Here is a 20010-nt window from a genome sequence, read left to right as displayed (position 1 = left end):
TAGCAGGACAAAATACTTTGACTTGGATCTGCATTTTGTCCGTGAGAGGGTTAATCAGAATCAATTGAAGGTTGTGCACATATCCTCTATAAAACAGGTTGCTGGCATTTTCACTAAAGCATTATCAGCTCCTACTTTTGAGAAGTTTCGTTTCAAACTCAAGGTTATTTCCAAAATTACCATGAGTTTGAGGGAGAGTAATAGAAATAGAATATGTAATATAACAGATCAAGATTAAAAAGATCAAGACACAATTGTTAAGTGATAGTCAAGCCTAGATTGTTTTCAATTCTATTTTCTGTTTCAACAGAATTCTATGGTAGCCTGCTATATATAGCAGAGTTGCCTCATTTATTGTAACACATCCAATTACTCAATGATAAATCAACAATTCATTTCAGCACTTTGTTTCATTAAAAACTCTTTCAATCAAAGATTAATCTGATTCGGATATGAACTCTATTTAAAGTTATTTAAACTTTTCATTTAACGTTAGTAATTTCTAAAGATACATGGCAGATTTGATCTACTAGGAAAAAAATAAGAGAAAATAAACCATTACAGAAGTTTTACATTGTTTACGAGTTTTATTATTTAAAGAAGATATGTTTATAGGGATATTTGTTAAAGGGTAATGTTACCGTGAATAGTGAAGTTTAGATAAAAAATAAATTTAGTAAAAATCTTTATTTTTTCTCCAATTTTACTCAAAAAAAATTCTCATGTGTTAATTCCTCAAACGGGGGAGGGGAGGGTTTATTGGATTTAATTTGATTTATCTTTTTTTCTAATAAACTATTATAATCCACTGTTATCACTACTTTAATTTCACTCAAATCTAATAAAGAATAAAATGGTAAAAATATATTCCAGGACCTTCATTTCCTTTTTTTACAAAATTTCCAGTGATGTTTAAGTACAAATAAAAAAATTCGTGAGCCACAAAAAATGAACGCACCCCTTTGAGAACGTAATCATACAATAGAGCAGAAGTGAGTTATATTTCTTTTTCTTTTCCTTTTTTCTTTCAAAACTCCAATGAAAAGCACCATGGTATCATTACATCTAAAAATGGGAAGTAAGACATAATAAATTTGATAGTCTTTGGAGCAGTCACTGAACTTGAGCAAGCATTTGTTGATCTTCATGAGGGGTTCTTGCTGTTCTGTCTGAATCAAAACATTAACACGAATTACAAAATAATTATATCTTTATTACAAGACTATAGAACCTAAACTATTGATTTTCGTTTAGTATATATTTTAAGTTTAACCAATCCAATTTCTCATATTAAAATTTTGTAAAACAAATATTTGTAGAGTATAACCGTATAAGTTTACAAATATTTTTTAAAAATACTATTATTCAATTAAAAAAAATACACCATCAGTCATTAGCTTTAATTACCCCTACTTAAAATATCATTAGCACATATTATAACATTGCTATTCAACCCAAAACTGTCATGCTATTACTATCCAATTCAAATACCACTTCTTAAAAAGTCATACAAATAGGCGAATCTATTTGAACAACGGAAATTCTATTAGTACATCACATTGTCATTTAATCTATGTAATTAGCTCTACGATGTGAAACATATCCATGTTGTTTATGTATAAATTAAACACTAATTACGGTCTTTTCTAATTTCTAGAGTCCTGAATCTTTATATCATATGATCCTACAACGAGGAACCAATAAAGTCTTACTAATTGAATGGCGTAACTAAAAAGAAAGTGGATGATGATTCTCTAATATATGCGCGCAGCTCAAATATTTTCATGAGCAAAATACTTAAAAAAGACCAGCATTGAGCATTCACCCTCCGAAAACAAATTTTATAAGAAATATTTTATGCTAAACAACCAATAGACATGAAGTTATAAAAGAACACTAATGATCTATGTACACTAAAAATTATAACAAATTAACTATTATATATTTATATATATTAATTTACACATTTTCTGATTGAATAATCAATTATCAAAATAATTAAACCTACTATAATAAGATAATCAAACATCCGGTAGACCAATAATCAATTTGTTTATAATTAATAATTTCTTTTAATGAAATATCAAATATATATCTCTATATCCAATAATTGATTAATAACTGTTTTTTTTATACACACTTAATATAATTGATAAAAGAATTATAACCAGTCAATAAAACTCATAACATTATGTGGTGCGAGTTTTTTAAGCTAGTCCGTACAGAAAGGGATTGCACTTTGATTTTTGAGTGATCACAAGGCAAGGAGACAGATTCCTCATGGGAGCATGCCAATCATCAGAAACTATGGTATGCGCCATATCCTTTCAAGCTTAGAATTTTCTTGAGTGTTCAGCCATATGAAATATCTCGATTGTCAAAAAATACAAAGCATACCGCAAACGCACTTCGGGGTAGCAACCATGTTAAGGGAGTAGTAACCATCAATTGCTTACACAACAGCTATCGAGAACTACACAGTACACACAGCTTTATTTTCCGGGTTACCGTGCTTCTAACAACAAAAATATAATGCCCAAGGCATCTATACTATCAATTGCATATAATATTACAAATGTCTTAAAGGGTATAGATATAGATACATCAATACTACGATATCTCACAAAGGGTTCAGCTTTACAATGTACAATCAACATCGAATGGTAGTGCTGTCTGATTTAAAAACCCAAACAAGATATTTACATGGGTCCAATAAATAAACAAAAATAATAAATAACTTAGTGCATTACCAATCCACCCTGCAAATTCATATAAAACCCCTTTCTCTTGGATTAAGATTGTTAAGACTCACCTAGGCTATGTTTGGAAGTTTGGAGGGGGTTGAGGGGAAGGGTCCTTGATGAAGTGGAAGAGTGGAAAGGAATGGCTGGTGATTTATTGTTTGGAAGATGATGAAGGCCTGGGAGGGACAGCTAAGTGTTCTGTATCCACCCCTCCAATTCATGGATCAAGGATTCCCTCATGCCCTTCCTATGCCATGCTTTGCATTCCCCATCAAACTCTCCGAAATACGGTTTTCGAACACCTGTCCCAGCCACACCTCACCCTCCCCTCTCCACCATTGCTCCCAACCATAGTCCTAATATTGCCTAAACTTAAAACTTCTAACAGTCCCAAAGAATAAAATATTATTTTTTATTTTTTGAATATGTTAGAACAATACTATCTCAGTCATCTTGGGGAGATCCCAGATAGAACATATATAGCATAATAGCATCAAAACTTTTGATTTACATATTCAAGGAGCGATGCATCTCCCTAATAATCTAAAAGTTCCAAGAGAAACCCATAAGAAAGCACATAAAGCAATAAGAATTGGGAAGAAAAGGAATGAAAATCCTTTTCTGCCCACTCTCTTCGTAGTTGCAGTGTCTTTACCTGCAGCTGTGTTCGTCGGCTTGATATTAATCTTCACTCGGCTGAAGCTAGACATTCGATTCAAAGCCCGATTCACTAGAGCATTTTCCGCAGCTGATGCAGGAGTGGTAGGTATTGACTCAACAAAGGACCAGAGAGCCGAAGAGAATCTACTTGTAGCAACATCTTCTGCAATGCTACTTTGATTATCATAGCCTTCAGTAGATACAGCACCTAAACATGACCAGAAACTAGCAAATATTAGAGACAGCCTACTGAGCCTAGGACCTATTTTTTATTTTTACATAAGAGCCGCTTTAAACAGGCTCAAATTTAACATTTCCCTATTTAGAAATCTTAGTTTGTGAAACTCTCAATAGAGCAACAAAATTTAGACTCCTAAATGGTTTCTGCCATGCATAAGCTGGCATGTCAACCAGGAGCAGTAATCTGCGAAGAGCTCAGCACAAATGAGATGTGAAGCTTGCATCTCCATCCAAATCAAAGACATTAAAAATATTTTTTGGGAGTTGAGCAACACTGTGTCTTGCACTGATCAGTATACCTGGATTTTGTTGAGAGACAGAATCATCAAAGCCTTCAAACAGACTCAAGGTGTTTCTTTCATCATGCATCCAAAATTCATGAACATTTTGAGTAGCGTCCTCTGGATTGGGCAGCAAGTGATAATTCTGATTTTCAATGTTGCTTCCAGCGGCATTATTCATATATGAATGTGGAATGGTTTCCTCATTGATTGGTCCCAAGTCACGAAGAAACATCTCTGCATCTTGGAACAGATCAAGTTCACACAATCCATCTTCAAACTGCAGGTTCTCCACTGGTGTTTCCATATTTGGAATTGTAAGTTCACTACCATTGAGATCGTTGATTTCCAAGAAGTCATCCTCCTGAAAGTTATAGTCTTCTACTTGAATGTTGGCAGTAGAAATAACTTCTGATCCTTCCGGGGCATGAAGGTGAGATGCAACCGACTGATTGAAGTTGACATTCTGTACATCATAGTGCTGACTGGTTGAGTGGTAAATATCGTTGTACTCGGGGTCTGTCACTGCCTCAGAGAACTGATCCACCACAGTACTTTGTGTTTCTTCAGCAACAACCTATATGATTCATAAGGAATTCGATTCAGACGATCATTTATGGAAATAAAGTAGAAGTTAGGCAATCAAAACTAAATAAGTAACAAAATTTGTTATGACCACATACCTGAGGAAATTCAAGGCCGTCACCAAATTGCTGGTCAAGGGCAAGCTCATTATCCAAAATTTGATTAATCATATCCGTGACTTCATCATCGGCCAAAGGAGGCAGCTGATCATTAACAGGGACAGTATTTACTACCTCCCGATCTGCTGAGTTAATATTGAAATCTACGCATTCATCATCAGCCCACTCCTCTTCTTTAAATGGTGCACCATACTGTTCTCCATTTTTAGGACCAGGTCCACTTTTCTTGTATAGCTTGTAAAGTGCAAAATAGTCCTGATAACGAAAAAAAGATGATCAGTAAGCAATGTTCTTTCCATGATGAATGAGAATAGAGTATAGAAAACAATCATCCAGTAAATTTAAATAAAAAATGTTACTTCAGGAAGATACCTTAATATCCTGGCACCTATTCAGCTCTTCTTCATCCATGGTGTATTCATGCATAACCCAATCGGTCCGCGCACCATTAGGAGCTCTGCCTCTATAGAAAACCAGAGTCTTTTTCACTCCAACTGACCGAGAATTGCAGGTCACATTACGATCCTTTCCTGTTGCTTTCCAGTAACCTTGCCTTGTTGCTCGGTTGGACCTCGCACCATTAGGATACTTCCTATCTCTATGAGTGAAAAAGAACCATTGCCTATCTCCAGTCCTCAGTACAGAGATCCCTGCGAGATATTACAAACTATCAGCAATCAACCGAAAAGAAAATAAAGAAAAGTGGAAAAAAAAAGTTCCATACAATCTTTAATATCAACTTAAAACCCTATCTGGACTAAATTTGACAGTGGTGCAAGCAGTGTACCAGCATCATACCCTATCTGTATAATTTGTTCGCATCATAAGAGTAACTGCAACCTTCGAACACCAAAACCACAAATCCCATGAACAGATAAATTATTAGCAAACTTTATTAACCATAATTATATGGTAGGTAAAAAATCCCAGTTTGGACGGACCAAGAAAGCCATAATCTGACAGATCATCGCACGAAAGCCATATATTCAATTTATATGGAATATACACCAAATCAGTCAAGATATCTCAACACAAGCATTCAGAGTACCAACTATAATTGGTTTATTAGTATTCTAACCCAAGCAATCACACTATTCAAACACGAGGACCCAAGTTTAAACACATACACCCTAAAGTATCAATCAACAACTTGATAAGAATCAAACAAAAGAACACAATTACACAAATAACACAAACCCTAAGTCAACGCTATAACAGTCAGAAACACTTGAGTTCACAGAGTATAACAGTATACCTGGCAATTCCTCAGGATCCCACTTGTAAACATCGGTTTCTAGAATCACGTCGAGTTTCAGCTTCTTCCCACATATCTTCCTCTTCAGATAGTACATAACCAGCTCCTCATCCGTGGGATGAAACCGAAACCCAGGCATCGACGCCATGGCCTTACTGAAACACTCAGTTGCACCAGCTTCAGCACCCATACTCAATCCGAAAAACCCTAGACCAAACACCCAAAGGAACAAACCGAAACTTTCTGAATCGACAGGCTACGAAACCAAACACCCAGTTAATCGATGCGATTAGAGGAATCCGGAAGAAGAAATTGAATCACGGAACCGAAACCCCCAAAAATAGAGGATCAGAATTCACAACCCCCCAAAAAAGTGAAGAAGAAAAAGAGTCCGAGCTTTGTGGATCAAGCGGTTGTAGAAACCGAAAACCTACGACTACATGACCCGAATCGAATCCTCGGGGTACGAGAATTCGAGGAATGAACCGTCGAATGAAAAAAAAAAAAAACCTAGAGGGAGAGAGAAGCTTAAAATGGGATCGATTGTGGAAAAATTGCGGTGTGAAAAAGAAGAAAGGGGGTCTGGGGGGTTGGAATTGGATAGTGTTATGGTCAAAGAAGGAAGCTTGGTGTAGTACTTAGACTCCTACCAGTAATGACTGGGAACCTTCATATGGGAGAGTGATTCAGTGCGATGAGGGAGTAGGGAGAGAGTGTGAGCTCCGTGACATGATGTGATTGCGTGGTATTCAAGTTTGGTTGATTAAGGGTGTGATTAGGGTGTTTGAGGTGAGCATTGGGTTTTATGTGATCTTGGGTGTATGTGATTGTGAGTTTGTGTGTGAACATTAGGTCTTATGTGGCATCTCGCACAAGCAAATCACGATTTTGATTTGGTATATTCATCATTTCATCTAGTATTTTAATAGGATAAACCAAAAAAAAAAAATACCTAAATTTTTTCAAATAACAAAAATATTTTTAATTATCGATGAAAATGTCTCAAATTATTTAAAATGTGATAAAAATATACATTTGTAAATGGAGACATTTTATGTTAAAAAAAATAATAATATGTTAAATAAAATTTTTTATGTAACAAATAAAATTCTAACATTAACAAATGAGTCGCATAACGTTTTTTATTAACGGAATATGTCTCTAATTATAGTTGAATATTTTTGGCATATTTTGAAAATTTTATCAATAAAAAATAATTTAGATATATTTTTTGTAGTTTATTTTATTTTAATATCATTATAAAATATTTTTACTTTGAAATTTGCAAATAGTAACTAAATTCTTATAAAAAAAACTAGATGATTAATCCTTTTATAATTATATGCAGCTAATAATTTTGTTGTTACTTTATTTTTTTATAAAAAGGATAATATATTTAATTAGTTACCTTTTCTAATGTTATTTATTTGAATAAAATTAAGGCCCATTCTTAAACGCTCCTTGCTAAGTATGGAGTACTGCACACCTTGTGAATTCGTTAAATCTAAATTCTTCATTTGTTATATTTTATTTGAATGGTCTGGATTTAAAAAGGTAACCTGTTAATCAGGTTAATCATTTTTTACAAGTTTTAGAATTTTTTTATAAGTCTCAGATATTGGGCTAAAGTTCAAAATAAAAAAATATATATATAAATATTAAAAACAACATGTCTGTAAAAAAATTATTGGACTTTAGAATTAAAATAAATAATACATAAAAAAATAAGTTAAAAATTCATGTACTAAATCTAGAAAAAAATTTAAATAATATTAAAATTTAAATAAATTTTGTTTTGTGTGAAATAAAATTATAATATTAAATATAAATACAATGATAAAAAATTGTGTTATATATATATTTTATGTATATAATATTAAAATTTAAATAAATTTTATTTTATGTGAAATAAAATTATAATATTAAATATAAACACAATGATAAAATATTAAATATGAATAGAATAATAAAAGATTTTGTATTATATTAATTTAATTAAAAAAATCATATATATAATATAAAAAGCAAACAAACATATAATAATTTTATTTTGTGCGAAACAAAAATTCATATAATTTTTTATTAACAATTTTTTATTGAAATATGTCATTTTACTATATTTATAATATATTATTTGGGATAATTATATTATTTTAATTAATATATATTATTTAAAAAAATATTTAAAATTTATTATTTTGTAGTAAGAATATTATTAAAAATATATTGTTAGTTTTTCTTAAAATAATACTTTCTTTTCTTTGATTCAAATACTATGACAATAAATTTTTTTTACGTAACTGTGTCTACTCAATAAATATTATATTCATTTATTTCTATATAGTATGTAAAATAAATAATTAATATTTAAAAAAGTTAATAAAAAAAGTATTCTTTTTTTTTTTACCAATTTTTAGGTGAATATAGAGACTATGTCATTTGAATTATAACTTGTTTACAAAGAAAGAAATACTCTTAATTATATTTAAATAGAATAATTATTTATTAGGCTCATTCTTATACAAATAAAAATTTTTCTTAGTTTTATATCCGTAATATTTTATACCAATTAGCTTCAAAATTTAATTAATTTTTGAATAAATTAATAAAAATAATACAAATAATTGTTTAAATAAAATTATATTTTAATTTTTCATTCTATTACGTACAAGTTGAGGATAATTTGAAATAAAAGATAATGGACTTGTTATAACTGTCATGTATTTTGTGCTTTGACTGCGTCATCATCTGAGAATCATGGGGCCTTCATGGAGATCGGTTCTTCTACAGAATCAGTTTGGAGTTAGCCAACTAGTAGCAGCGACAGACAGCGTCTTCCTTTTCTATGGCAGCAATTTTTTCGGCTTTGAAGGTCCATTTATCCATTTATGGTAGAGGTGGAATGGAGCGGGTTCAAGAGTGTCAAAATCTGTGGCTAGACAGAACAATAGTAAAAACACCTGCTAGTAAACAAAATAGTGAAAATGCTTGAAGACATCACATCAACAATAACAGAGTAACAGAAAAATTCGATTAAATTTTTCTGAGTATTTTTTTGGTATAAAGATAGTCCTCTGTTAAACGAGCGAATTAGTTTTTTTGTTAGTGTCGGTTTGTTTGTTCACCCCATAACAAAAAAATAATAACAATAATAAATAAATTTAATTTACCTGATCACTTTTGATAGTAGGTTAACTTTTAAAGAGTGCTGCACTCCCTACTTTACCTGAAGTGCACTAGCTTTCGCCAAAATTAAGTTAGGTTTTTTTTCCAAATATCCAATAGAGAACCTGACCAGGATACATATTTGATAAATTTTTACTTTGGCTATCAATAATCTAACTGGAGTGTATATGGACCAAGTAAAATTGGATTTATTTTCATTTAAATCTGGTTTAAAATACATATTAGGTCTATTTTTTTTTTATTTTAATTCAGTTTTAGACTCGATAAAATATACACATTTTTAAACAGAGTAAAAATTGGGTTTTTAGCAATAATTTATAAAAGGAGATAAAAATTTACTTGTTAGTTGTTACAAAGAAGTTGATACCAATATTAAACTTAACTTTTTTCATAAATCACAATTTTTTGAATTTTTGTATTTCTTTTTTAGTTGCACAATTTTCATTAAAATAAAAGAATCAATGTATAATTAATATTACACATTCGGTAGAAAACACAAGTTCAAGACAAAATATATTACTTTAATACTTTTTTGTAGGCTAATATGTGAAAATTTCTAAATTTTCACTCATTATTTCACATTGTGAGATTCACTTAGAAAAATATAATAAGAACTAACAATTCTCCAAATTAAAGCATAACCACAATCAATACTAATATTGTCTAATAACACTAAATATTTAAGTCACATACAAATAACACAAATATTATGCATTAGTATAAAGTATTATACTTCCTAAACACAGAAATTTAACTTATAGTCTTTATAACACAAAATATTAATGTTTACACTACTTAAATTCCATAAAAAAATAGCCATCATCCATCAATTGCTATTAATGTCGTCAACTTATTGCTTGTGATATGGATGCACTAGTAAAACCTACAAAACTATAAAATTACTCATTTTCATATAAAAGATTATTACTTGAATTAAATAAGTCACAAATAATAAAAATATTATAAATGTACTTTCAATAATTTTCTGACTACAATCAAATTGATTAAATTCTTGATCTCCAACTTATTGTTTAGAAGGGCACAACTAACTTTGAGTACATATTAAAGCTTCAGCCAGTAATAATAACAAAGAGCTGCAGAAGACATCAAGCACATATCTACCGATGCTAAAGCATGATTCAGAAATAATAGTTGAAATTGGAATACCTAAGACATCACGGACTATAAGAGAAAGAATCTTGTATTTTGAAGCATTCACTTTCCACCAAGCCAATATATCAAAATTCTCATCTTTTTACAGTATCTTCGGCCAAATATCTCTCCACATCTGACTTGCTATCTACATTAGCCTTCTCTCTTTTTGTTTTTTTTCACATATTCACTCTATCTTCAAAAACATCCTTGACACTAGCTGAGATTTTAGTATTGTCATCCAATACATCTCTAGATGAACTTTCACCATCCTCCTTTTCTTTATCATCCGCAACCTCCTTTTCATAAAACTTATATAAAGTATCCAATATGAGTTTAACAAAATCAGTCATACTAGTAGACACTTTCTTGTCATCAACATCCTCCAAACACCAACAAAGATAATCTAGTTTGTACCGAAGATCCAATACAATAACAAGAACTAACAATGGGTTAAATTTGTCAACCTGTCCCCAATGTTTATGATATTTATTCTTCATAGAATATGCCATAGTTCCTAATAATTCAAAATGATTTTTGCTCCAAGATGTTAATTGAGATGCGATTTCATGAAAATATTTGTTTGATGTCACATGCAAGGAAGATGAAAAACTCAAAGTTATCTCGTAAAAGATTCTCAAAAACTCAATGAATAATCTAGCATGTTGCTAATCAAATGGTGTAGGTGGACTAATTTTTCTTTTCCCCCCACTTTTCTCTCTAAATCATCTAAGAAAATCAGGTTCTTGATCATAAAAATCTATCAAAAGTGTTTTCAAATTTCTCGACATGCTCCAATATTAGATAGGTAGAATTCCACCTAGTTGAAACATCCAAGCACCCAAAACTTTTAGATTCAATTATCTCAGCCTCAGTGCAATTTTTAAATTTTTTTAGTCTATTGAGAAGAGGACCTAACATACCTGACAGCATTTCTAATGCTTTGAATTAAAGTTTGTTGCTCTTTATCTTCATTCACTATCAAATTAAGAACATGAGCACAACATCTCACATGCATATATTTTTCTCCACACACTCACCCACCTCTTACACCTAATTTTCTTTGAAGGTAAATAATAGCCCCATCATTCGAACTTGTATTATCTACTATGATTGTGAAGACTTTTTCGATTCCCCACTCTCTCAAGCATTTCTCAATTTCTCTTCCTGTATCACTCTTGTGGTTCTTAATCTGGCAGAAATTTATAATTCTCTTTTGTAACTTCCATTTTTCATCAATGAAATGTGTAGTCAAATTCATATAACCATAATTTTGATTTGATGTCCAGCAATATGTTCTCAAGCAAATTCGAACACATGACTTTGCCAACCATTCTTTTAGCTTTTTCTTCTCGTCAAAATAAAATTGAAAGCAATCTTTTGAGACCGTCACCCTAGATGGTACCGTAAATCTTGGCTCAAATCGATTTAACATTTTGCAAAATCCAATCCCCTCAATAACTTTAAACGACATTTTATCAAGTGCAACAAGCTCAGCTACAGACTTTTTACAATCTTCCAAGTTATAACCCTTAAAGGCTTTGCATAGTTTCCCTTCTTCATCAATTTTAGCTATATAACCATGAAGTGTCCCCTTCTTCCCCACTTTAGTAAATATCTACTTATGAACACTCTTCAAGTGTTTATTTAGAGAATTTGTGCCATGTTTAGTAGGATGACAACTATATTTTTTCTGGCAATGATTACATTTAACCTGATGCTGTCTCTTTGTCTCAGTCAATGGAAGTTCAATAACATGCTGCCAAACATGCAATTTTTTTCCCTTACAAACAACTTCTAGATCCTCATTGTTTGCATCTTTGTTTTTTTGTGGTGGCATCAATAGCAGGAGCAGGAACAATAAGATTTTCATCTTCAATTTCTATTGTTTTGTTCTCTTCGGTGATTTGTGGAGGAATACAATTATCTCCTCCTTCCATTGTTCGTACCCTAAACAAACAAAATTAAGAACAAATTCAGCAATAATCAACAACACATTAGAAGTTCAACAATAATCAGAATAAAACACTAAAACAGGAAGAACAAAGTTGCTCCTAATCAGAAGTTTCAATAATCAAGAGTCAGAACAATAATAAAAATTATCATTAAAACAATAACCAAATACTGAAAAAGAAAGAACAATAAACACTTGATCCGAAAAATAATCAAAATTCCTAATCAGAATTTCTAATAATCAAAATCCCTAATTAGAAATTCTAATAATCAAAACCCTAATCAGAAATTTCAATAATCAAAATTCCTAATTAGAAATTTCAATCATCAGAAACCCTAAAATTCAGAACATTAATTATTTACCTGAGATTGAGCAAGGGCCAGAGAAGAGAAGAAGAAGAAGACTAGCGGCTGAGAAGAAGAAGACGACTGGAGGCAGCACTGTCGTGACCGAGAGAGGAGAAGCAGTCGTTGTCGTCATTGAGGCTTGAGGGTCAGAGAAGCTCCGTCGCATTTCGCTGTCGTCGTCGTCATCAGGGGGCGAGAAGCAGTGCAGCACCGTCGTGACTCTAAGACTACAGAGTGGTGATGGGCATCGTGATGGTGGCTGGTGAGAGACAGAGAGAGGGCTGAGGGGGAAAGAGTGCGACAGTTGGTGAAAGACACAGAGATGGCTGCAATGGGAAGGGTGGCAGTAGCGCCGTGAGGGAAAGGGCTGAGAGGGGACTGAGCTTTGAGGGTGGCAGGGTGCGTGGCTGAGATCGAAGAGAGCAAAAGAGGGCTTGTGAGGCTAATGGCTCATGGCTGTATGCATGCCCTAGTTGTTTAGAACTAGTTACCCTCACCACGCTGGGCCAGGTGACCTGAGCTATGGCCTGTAAGAGTGGAAAAAGGCCAAGCGGCCTGCCAGGAGCCTACAGCCTGGCCTGTGTTTGGCCTGGCCTGGCCTGGCCTGTTATAAAATAGGTACAGGCCCAGGCTCTTTTAAAAGCCTTAATACATTAATAGGCCAGGCCTAGACTTATTAATTAGCCTTATAGGCCTATCAGGCCTGCTTGGATTTGTTAAAATATAATTAAATATATAAATAATTATTTATTATTAATAAAATTATGAGATATTTTAAATTTATTATATTTTATTATAAATATTTTGTATATTTTAAATATGTTAAAAGTTTAAAATTTTTTATAAATATTAAATATATGACATATTACATATAACTATTTTTATTAAAAAATAATTTTTTTAAATAATATTTTTATTTTTGTAAAAAAAATTATCAAGCCTTTTAACAGGTTTCAGGCCAGGCCAGACTGAATAACAGGCCAGACCTAGTACTTTATAAAGAGCCTATAATAGGCTGCAAGCCAGGCTCAAGCCAATCAACTGTATGACAGGCCAGGCCTGTTAAGAGCAAAGCCTGGCCTGGCCTGTTGCCACCCCTAATGGCCTGGTCCTGGTTTCATTCCTCTTTCTGGTTTCATTTTTTTCCATGGGTCAACCCTGGGCCACTTCGGGTCTGTGCCATCATACGCCAAAATCCTTTGTGCTCGAACCATGTACACCACTAAATTCAACATTAAGCTACTAGGAATTAAAAATACATTAAATAAATAAAAAATAAAAAATAAGTTGTGTCTCCGTTTAGTATTTTTTTATCTTTCTTGTTAGAAAGAACACAAAATACATTAGTGTCTCAAGACACAATATCTCTGTCCATGTTTATCCTGCTAAACATAAATTTGTGTCTTTATATCCATATATCAGGATTCTGCCCTTATAAATAAACGCAACCCAAATGTCAATGAATGCTAATTGTAAAAGATGAGTATATTAAGTGTTGCCATGGCACAGTGATCACAAATAAAGGAATCTAAGGTAGCATTGAGTACAATAGGCACACTACAGTGTTTTAAGGACAATTTTAACAATAGAAGAAGGACACCTCAGTCTTCTATGCCACAACACAAGATTCAGATAATATTTTTCCGAAAAAGCATGAAAAGTAAATTTATCAACTAAAGAAGATGGAATAGATAAGTTGTCAAATGAGTAAAGTCCATGTTTAAGTAGGGCCTAAAGAAGAATTTTCTTGTTGACCTGAGATTTAACAAAACAATGGTAAGGATAAAATTCAAAAAATACATTATTATCCAAACAGAATTTTGAAACACTAATAAGTTTCTTAACAGTTTTAAGTATATGCAATATGTTCTTGAGTGTAATGACTAATTGGAATACTAAAACCATTAGCAATGTAGAGCTTATCAAGATGGTGTAATCAGTAACAGGTATGAGATTGCTTGCATCATGTGTGACATGATGACTGGCACCTGTGTCAGGATACCATGATGAGTCAGCAATGGAAGAAGTTGATGTTAGAAAGGATTGCCATTGATGAAATGAAGATGGAGGTGGTGGTGATGGCTAGTTAGATGAAAATGAAGGATTAGAAGGGGTTAAGTTTCCATTATATGCATGATCAAAATGGTAGAGCAATGGAGAGCAGAATGACCAACATGTTCACAAACTTAGCAATTCAATTGATTGCTTGGATTCCAAGAAAATCTTTTTGGATGGCCAAAACAGCCACCACAACCTCCTCTTTTGCCATTGAGATTTCTACTCGTAAATCTTGAATTAGAGAAGCTTGATTGTGCTATTTGTGCTTGTGCCATTCCAAGAGGCAATTGTTTGAATTTTTCTAAAGTTTCGTCATGAGAAACAAAGAGAGTTTCAACTTCTCCTACAGTGAATAACTTGGGTTTGGCTTGAACCAAAGAAATGCAACTTGAAAAATCTTCTTGAAGCCCATCACAGATAGCCTCAGTATGTGTTCTATTAATGACGTCGTGACTAAGGGAAACTAGCGAGTTAACAAATTTCTTGATATTAGAGAGATATTGAATGATTGAAAGGGATTGTTTCTTGGAATTCTTCAACTAAGTGTGAAATTATTTGATCTTTGACTTTGCTGTTTCAGCAAAGAGTTGATAATATTTTTGCTAAATTTGTAGAGCTAAGGTGCAACGAACCATTCTATTTTTGAAAGAATCGTCAATGGAAGTCAGAAGCCAGAAATTGAGATTGTTGTCATTCATCATACTTGGAAGAGGTGCTTGCAGTTTTTTCTGCCTCTGATGTATGCTGGGGAGGTTGTTTCCCTTCTACAATGTGATATTGCTATACTATTAATTCTGAATAGAGCCAATTGCTTTCAAACAATTAAATTCGTTTCATCAAGCTTGTTTGGAATAGATGAAAGAAGAGACTTGCTGCTATTTGAGGAGGAGGACATAACCAATGCCACTAGATACCATATGAAAATTGTTGTCAAGATGCAAGAATTGTGGTAAGAACAATGGACAGAGGACAATATGTATTATACTAATTTTATACTACTTTCATGGTTTATTAGGTAAATATTATTTAGTGGATGCTGGCTACTCTATATTGACAGAATATGTAGGTCCCTACAAATATGAAAGATATCACCTACCGAATTTTACGCTCATTTGAATTTGAAATCATAACGAGGTGTTTAATTATTATCATTTAAGTTTAAGATGCACAGTAAAGAGGACTCTTGGACTGTAGAAGACAGAATATGTAGGTCCTTACAAATATGAAAGATATCACCTACCGAATTTTACACTCATTTGAATTTGAAATCATAACGAGGTGTTTAATTATTATCATTTAAGTTTAAGATGCACAGTAAAGAAGACTCTTGGACTGTAGAAGAATATGTTTGCAATCTTGGTGAAAAATGCCAAAGTTTTAATATTGAAACTCAAGTTTACATATTTAGTACAACAATGGCTATACATAACTTTATTAGAAGAAGAGTAATGCTACACATCCAAGTCTTTTTATGAACCAAGTCCAACCAAATTAAATAATAAGACTTGAAATAATGCTAGCCATAATTGATTTTTGTTATGTTAGACCAATTTAGTTAGACTTGGGTAACAAAAAGACCTCGATGTATAGTATTATTCTTAGAAGAAACTCTCAAACAGATGCTGAGTTTAAACAATTTGTAAACGAGAATACCATTGAACTTGAGGATAATGAAAGTGACAAAGAAAATTTAGATGTCACTTCCACAGAAATGGATGATTTTTGTGACTCGATTAGAGATCAAATAGTCCATCACATGCAGCATAATTAGTTTTAGTCATTTATTTGTGTATGTATATTTTATTAAGTCGTAACTATATCTCTTTAAGATTATATTGATTTTGATATTATCAAATTTATATTTCAAAAGAAATAAGTAAGTTTTATCTTAATTTCATTCATATACTTATATTTACACATCATTCTATATATAAGTTTGAACTACTACAATACAAAAAAAAAAAAAAACTAATCTTATAATCACCTTATAATGTCATATTTATTTTATACTTGCTCATATATATATATATAATTTTTTTGTTTTTTAAATTTTATAATAATATTTATTATTTAAATTCATTTTGGTTAACGTATTGTATTTATATAATAATATTTACATTTCTCAATAAAAAATATTTATATTTGTTAAAATTATATTTAATAATATTTATCTTTTGCATAATTAATATAAAGAATGATATAAATTATATCTTTTTAAATAATTTTACATTTTAATATGATTTTAGTCAATATAATTCAAACATAATTTATTTTGTCGAAAGCACATTTTATATATATATATATATATATATATATATATATATATATATATATATATATATATATATATATATATATAAACATAAAGTATATTGACACTAATTTAATTTTGATCAAAATTAATTTTCTAAAAATACATTTGTATTAACTCCATTTATAAACGTTAATCCAAATACACACTAAGTCATTGAGTTGAAACATAAATATTTTATAATTATTTTGCATTAATCTAAACTCCTAATGTCTCATTGCGGTTGTCCACCTTTACATAATTCAAGAATTTGATAAGTTTCTTTTTTTACATTTTAACTAGTGCATTCCCCCGTGCCATGTACGGGTATGCCACTAACGAATCAAATTATGTTACATACGATATAGAAATACGAATACAATGTTGTTAATTTGAGTTTAAAGTACTTACAATACATCACTGATTGATACAATTAAATAAATACTAAAGAGACTACATATTACACTAACATGGTCATGACATATTTTGGAATACTTTTCTATACATGATATTTTTTGTTGAGTTTGACGACAATGATCTAGTGTTCTAAATCAGCACACGCAAACCATTATTTGACTTTACTCTTGATAATGCAACGTATAGTTGATCATATGTGTAAATAACGATCTAGATAAATACAATCTAATTGTGCTTAAGGTCTGTCATTGAGATTTGTTAATGGTCATAGCGAATGAGACAATGATCGAAAACTATCTGCGTTGGAATCTAAATAGCAAAGCTTGGTTATTGGGAATCATATTCATCTACAGTATTAGAACGACTTGGCCTATTTTGCCTCTTGTTAGCGTGATGCATTCATTTACATGGTTATCTTATCCTCTTACCAGTAATCTTATTCCATTACATAACTCGTTTGATTGATCAATGTTACGCAGTAGCATGACCAGAAAACCCACTTTTAGAGTCAATTCGTGCGATGGCAAACCAGAACAATTATTTGCATTAAGGACATCCCTTGTAAGTGTATCCAATTCAGATTCCATGCTTCCTTCTTCGAGACACAAAATATCTGAGTTTAAATAAGTTTTCACATCGGCATCCACATGTTGCATTATAAATGAGTTAACATTGTTGACAACTTCTAGAATTGGGGCCATGATTGATCTATCTTTGAAGAATGATATGTTGTTGATATTAACCAACAGGTTGGGATAAAACAAAGTCAACCAACTGGTCGAATTCTTGAATTATAATTTCATTGGGCATTACCACAATAGACTCACCATCAGTGAAATCTCCGGCAACACCATCACCTATGTCCAGCAACCATGAAGTAAATTGAGAAACATCAATAAGTGACGTATAAGTTGCTCTAATAGTTAAATGTATGTTAATTGTAATACATTACAGAGTTGCCATAGATAAGATGAGAGAGTGTTGTAGAAAAACGTTTTACTAATTCCACCATACTCATAGACAGAAAAAAGTCATATTGGTTTTCATTTACAACATTAATAATTACATCGAATGCAATCTTTTGATCTACATTTATGTTTGTTGGTTTATAGCCAACTAATTGTGTAAAATACGACGTCAAAGTTCAGTTCATCAACGATTAACTTATCATCTAATCCTTCAATAGTGCCAAAGCTTAAAAAAGACATCCCGTCAAATTCTTTAAGTGATCTACCGGTGTGTTAGCCTATAATTTTTTCTCTATCTTTAAAAAAGTTAGATTCATTATCTTGAATTTAGACATAAATTACTTGCATTTAATAAATTAGACACAGATGTAATAATTCAATAGTTTTAAAGTGATTTTAAAATATTTCAAATTTGAATTTGATTAAAATTTTCATCCAACATTTTTTTAATTTTTAATGATATGTCATATATTTATCATACAAGCTCCATTTATCAATTATATAAACACGGCCACTTAGATAGATAGATTCTCTTTGTCCATATAACCTACCTAAGTTTATGTTTAATATTTTTCAGACTAAAAGACAAATAGGTCCCTGACCTTTTAAAACGGGGACATTTTCGTCCCTTAAGATTGGAAAATACATTTCGATCCCCCACGTTTTAAAACGGGAGACAATTATACCCTTCCGTCCGTTTTGGGCCAAAAAACGGTAACGGAGCTGGCTGACATGGAGGGGCAGTGAATGACGTGGCCGTTACGGTCGCTGAGGTGGCTTGGGACGAAATTTAAGTGGACAAATTCGTCCCTGAAGTGCCAAACGACGCCGTTTCCACCATCCCCCATATTTGAAGCTTCGCATTCCCCATAACACCCAACCCTTACTCCATATATTACAGAAAACCCTACCAGAACAAAAACGCCCTTCTCCCTCCAAAAAAGAACGACTTCCTACAGTTGAAAGCGGTGGTGTGGTTAGTGGAGGTGGTTGGTGTTGAAGGTTACGGCAAGCTTTGCGTGGAAAAGAAGCTGCCATCATCTACAGAGGTAAGGGCGATAATGAAGAGTTTGTGTGTTGTTTAACTGAGAATGCATGGGGTTGGGTTATGGGGGGACTGCAGTTTTTTTTTTTTTTTGGGGTAAAAGAATGAGGAAAATGTATGTGAAGTTAACTGATTTAGAAATTTTGATTAGGTAGAGTTTAATCTCTGGTTTATCTACCTGTGGACAATGCAGATGGATGATATGTATGTGGTACCTGTTTTTCACCACGGAGGCCGTTTTGATAGAAAACCCAGTGGAGCTCTTGAGTATATTGGTGGGAAAGTTGAAAAATTTCCGAAGATGGACTTAGACTTTGTGAATTTCGGGGATTTGGTGACACTGTTCAAGGGTTTGGGGTATGCATCATATAGGGCAGTGTATTGGTTTGACCCAACTAGCAGTGATCTTGAGGGTGGACTGCACATTCTGAGAGGAGATGCAGGCATCAATGAACTCTGAGAGAATAAGATGAAGAATTCAACGACGGATGAATTCTATATTTACTTCGACCATCCAGTTGATGAGCCAGAGATAGTGGATGAAGCTACTGCGGCAGAAGCAGTGGTGGAAGAGTTTGATGACCCAATTGATGTGGACAGCATCATGAGAAAGCTCCAACCATCACCATCCACAGAAGCTGATGGGCAAGAAAGTGAGGAGGATGAAATGTATAAACCTCCTCCAAGTGACTCAGAGATTGTTTCGAAT

General features: G+C 32.3%; 1 protein-coding gene across 3 annotated transcripts; it reads right to left on the bottom strand.

The window, feature by feature from the left end:
* Window positions 1-1098: 1098 nt before the first annotated feature.
* LOC130951814 (NAC domain-containing protein 16-like) lies at window positions 1099-6470 on the bottom strand. Of its 3 annotated transcripts, none has more exons than XM_057880551.1 (6): window positions 5885-6470; window positions 5002-5279; window positions 4609-4884; window positions 3944-4502; window positions 3400-3612; window positions 1099-1169 (listed from the first exon to the last, which is right to left on the bottom strand). In XM_057880551.1, the coding sequence occupies exons 1-6, from the start codon at window positions 6072-6074 to the stop codon at window positions 1114-1116; spliced, it is 1572 nt and encodes a 523-aa protein (XP_057736534.1). In that variant the 5' UTR covers window positions 6075-6470; the 3' UTR covers window positions 1099-1113. The 3 variants fall into 3 exon arrangements, with proteins under 3 accessions (XP_057736534.1, XP_057736535.1, XP_057736533.1); XM_057880552.1 differs by lacking the exon at window positions 1099-1169 and adding an exon at window positions 2114-2473 and having other exon boundaries at window positions 5885-6469; XM_057880550.1 differs by lacking the exon at window positions 1099-1169 and having other exon boundaries at window positions 2514-3612; window positions 5885-6468.
* Between the last annotated feature and the right edge of the window lie 13540 nt (window positions 6471-20010).

The sequence above is a fragment of the Arachis stenosperma genome, chromosome 9 (genome assembly GCF_014773155.1).
Source record: "Arachis stenosperma cultivar V10309 chromosome 9, arast.V10309.gnm1.PFL2, whole genome shotgun sequence".
Lineage (NCBI taxonomy): Eukaryota > Viridiplantae > Streptophyta > Magnoliopsida > Fabales > Fabaceae > Arachis > Arachis stenosperma.
This window is presented reverse-complemented; position numbering and strand designations above follow the sequence as displayed.

Coding starts and splice junctions, on each gene's coding strand:
- LOC130951814 (XM_057880550.1), bottom strand. CDS start 6,074: ATGGGTGCTGAAGCTGGTGCAACTGAGTGTTTCAGTAAGGCCATGGCG. Junction 5,280..5,884: donor GGATCCTGAGGAATTGCCAG/GTATACTGTTAT, acceptor AATATCTCGCAG/GGATCTCTGTACTGAGGACT. Junction 4,503..4,608: donor ACGGCCTTGAATTTCCTCAG/GTATGTGGTCAT, acceptor TGAATCATATAG/GTTGTTGCTGAAGAAACACA.